Genomic DNA, 3,718 nt, shown 5'->3' with positions numbered 1-3,718 from the left:
TATCTGCTATAACGGGTCGCTGCCTGATAGGCGATTTTGCAAAAACTATTGGTGCGAAGTATAATGACTATTGTATGAGCTATCATGATGCGGAGGAAAAAGAATCAATTAAACACCTCTCGTGTGAGTGTCCTGCATTTTGTGTAAAGCGCAAGCAACTTTTAAGAGCATATAGCTTCAGATTACTGGCGGATCTGGAAAACGTTAACTTAAGCAGTCTGCTACTGTTTTTGGAACAATCTGGTTGGTTCAACAAAGAAAAATAATCAAGAAGGTTCAGCGGTTAAAACTAGAAGTGCCCCTATGTAATAGGTACTTTTAGTTAATGTGGTATCACAATGGACTGAATAGTCTAAGTGAGCCTGAATCTTAATCGGGCTGCCACTTTAACCTAACCTAACCTAACCATATATCGCGTCCTTGGGGGAATGATAGTTTTTGATCAAGATGAGCGAGAAAAATCTAATCTTTCAAATACATAATTAGGTTCAGCTGAATTGATCACTGCACTTATACTTCGTCTTTCTTGGGTTAAGCAATGGACAAATTTTCACTGCCCATTGATTGATTCTCATAAGACTTCTATTTATGTGGTTCACACAGTCCATAATACTCACAGTGTGACAAGAAAAGCATAATTGAACGTCGTCAGCGTAGCACATCACAAACTTCGACTATATCATTAATATAGAGCGAGAAAAGAAAGGGACCTAGTACATAACCCTGCGGAACCCCTCTCCTTAGACTCATGTGTTGCGAGTACTTTTCATTAGCCATCACCACTCCCTGTTAAAAAGGAAGATAAAAGTGAGCAGGCTGATATATCAAACCTGAAATATCGCATCAGCTTTGTCAATAGTACGTTGTGACAAACAGTGTCGAAAGCTTTGGAATGATCCAGAAGCAACAAAAAACACAATTTATTCTGGTCGATAGTCTTTCTTATGCCCTCAACCACATCAACAAGTACCGTCGTGCAACTGCGACCAGTCGAAATCCCGGTTGTCTATCAGTTAACAGATTATTCAGCATGATAAAATCAATCCTCTGCTTGAACATAATATTTTCTACAGTCTTCCACAAAAAAGACAGAAGGGCTATAGGTCTATATTCACCCTTACTTTTGAGAATAGGAGTTATCTTCGCAATTTTCCATCTCTTAGGATATGCAGAAGTCATTAAAACATGATTAAATACGTGCGTAATATATGGTAAAACATAGGGTAGAATGGTTTTCACGAAACGAGAATCTATGTTATCCAAGCCTCTAACGTCTGACTTTATGTCAAGTATTGATTGTAGTTTGTCATTCTCAGATACACAATAGAAGGTAAAACTATTATCAAAGGGTGTGAAATTATTACTACCCTGAAAGTCTGAACGTACGCAAGGAATATTAATATCCAGAAATTTCATATTCAGTTCATCAGGGTCTTCACTACATTTGTCCGTTATTACTTTCCAATACCCATATTTCGTATTTGGCGCCATTTTTGTTGGCTGGTTATAGCGAAGCTAAATTTTTCGCTAAAGTAGCGGCACTTCGCGTCCTTCACTAATTTAACGACCTCACGTCTAAGTTTCCTAAATTCCTCATGTAAAACGTTTCCATCTCCTGTAAGCTTTTTCTCTTTTACGAATGGCGGTCTGTATTGACTTGGGCACAAGACTTTAGTTCTAAGTGGTACATTTTCTTCATATAATTTTGTCAATTTATCTTCCAAAAAATCGGACCAACAACACCTCTTAGGAGTTCAGAGTGGTTTAAACTTCTATAATCTCTATATGTTACTGTGCCATTCAATTGCTCCACAGAGTAATCATAAGCTAGAAAAATAAAGTCGTGCCTTGAAAAAAGAGACGAGGATAACTGGTCATAACAGATACAATTATTTGGGTGTGGGTTTTCCCACACGACTGGAAGATTGCAGTTATGGTACCTATACCGAAGCCGGGAAAAACGCGTTTTCCCTGGAAGGTTATTGGCCAATATCACTTCTGCCGGTTCTCTCGAAGATTTTGGAGAAAATTTTGGCTAGGAGATTTTTTCGGTTTCCTAGGGACAAGTTTTCAGATATCCAGCATGCCTTTCCTCCTGGGGTTTATAGCCTTTGCCATTGTTTAGAGGAGATGCTTCGTTCAAATTTTGCTAAAAGAAGACACATTTTGGTGCATTCAGAGGATCTTGAAAAAGCTTTTGACCGGGTGGTATTCACACAGATAATACGTGAACATGACGGTTGGGTGTTCCCCTATCCATTCTTAAGGTGATTATTTCTTTTTTGTCAAATAGTCGTATGAGTGTGTGAATATATGGTTTTTTCTCCCGATATGTTCCGATAGACAATGGGCTTCCTCAAGGTTCCCCTCTCTCCGTTGTGCTTTATAGTAAAGGGTGGTTAAAATTTCAAGGGCCGATGTTGATTTTGAATAAAACTCAAACTATTTAGGAAATTATTGTAATTTTATTTTATTATGATTGTTGTGTCTGCTAATGATTCCCAATGGATTTTGAATAAAGAAAGTCTGATTCAAATAAAACCCAATTTATTTCAACCAAATTTTCTTATATTAAAATTCCTAAAAGAATACAATTCTTTATGCAATTCACAATTCAATTGAAAATATAAGTGACTCACTTTTTGGTATGGAAACCACTAGATAAAATATTTCAAATCTTAACCAATTTGGCAAGCAAAAAAACTAAAATAATTTTAAGTTTCTAAAGGACATAGAATGCGTCCGGCAAAGCTAATTACCACTTTATTCTGGATAAAATGGCGCTTTGCTGTTTGCGTGACGCTTCACTCCGAAAATTATATGACATTTGTAAGTTATCTACTTAAGAACTAACTACATAAGTTAGCTACAAATATTCGATCTATCCGGTTTTGGTGTTAGGGACAACATACTTTTCTCAAACCACTTTGACGTTAATGAAGGTAAATATTCTGCCAACCACTTTTTCCAAAACAAATTTGCAAATTGTTGTGACAAAAGCCAACTTTTTCTTAAAACCACACCACTGTCATCACATCTCGATAAGGGCTTAAGTCCATTAGAACTACCCAATAAAAAATGATTGGGTGTAATAGCCTCCTCTACCTCATCGCCAATGGGTACATAAGCTAGTGGCCTGGAGTTTATAATGTTCTCAACCTCGATCAGCATGCTTGAAAGTATCTCGTCGGTTACATTTCTGGATGGCATAGCATTATATAGTACAGTTTTCACTGAACGCACCAACCGTTCCCAAGCGCCTCCCATATGAGGTGATGACGGCGGATTAAAGTTCCATTTCGTTGTTGTAGTCGTAAAAGTTCGAACGAATTCGTCTTGGTTCATATCATCAATTGCCTCCCGAAGCTCTCTCTCAGCACCAATAAAATTTATGCCATTATTACTGAAAAATTCACGAGGAATACCTCTTCTAGCAGTGAAATTCCGAATAGCCATTATGCACGAACCTGTGTTAAGAGAGTGAACAAGCTCGATGTGTATAGCTCTTATAGTGAGACATGTGAATAGGCACCCATATATTTTCTCTTTGTGCCTATTTACGATAACCATGAGAGGTCCAAAAAAATCCAAGCCCGTATATGTAAAAGGGGTCTCATATGATGCTAGACGAGCTCGTGGCAGCTTCGCCATTTGAGGCGTTTGTGGAACTGCCTTGCTTATTTTACACCACTGGCACGTTTTAATTAAAGATTTATAC

General features: G+C 37.7%; 1 protein-coding gene across 1 annotated transcript; it reads right to left on the bottom strand.

The window, feature by feature from the left end:
- Nucleotides 1–2,862: 2,862 nt before the first annotated feature.
- Nucleotides 2,863–3,456, bottom strand: LOC142224626 (uncharacterized). Its single transcript, XM_075294407.1, has one exon. It carries the CDS (start codon nucleotides 3,454–3,456, stop codon nucleotides 2,863–2,865), a length of 594 nt encoding a protein of 197 aa, XP_075150522.1.
- Between the last annotated feature and the right edge of the window lie 262 nt (nucleotides 3,457–3,718).

Source organism: Haematobia irritans, chromosome 2 (genome assembly GCF_050003625.1).
Source record: "Haematobia irritans isolate KBUSLIRL chromosome 2, ASM5000362v1, whole genome shotgun sequence".
In the NCBI taxonomy this organism is placed as follows: Eukaryota; Metazoa; Arthropoda; class Insecta; order Diptera; family Muscidae; genus Haematobia; species Haematobia irritans.
Note: the sequence above shows the minus strand (reverse complement) of the source record. Positions and strands in the feature narration are given on the sequence as shown.

Bases quoted from the DNA above. Each gene is read 5' to 3' on its own strand.
- LOC142224626 (XM_075294407.1), bottom strand. From the start codon at position 3,456: ATGGCTATTCGGAATTTCACTGCTAGAAGAGGTATTCCTCGTGAATTT.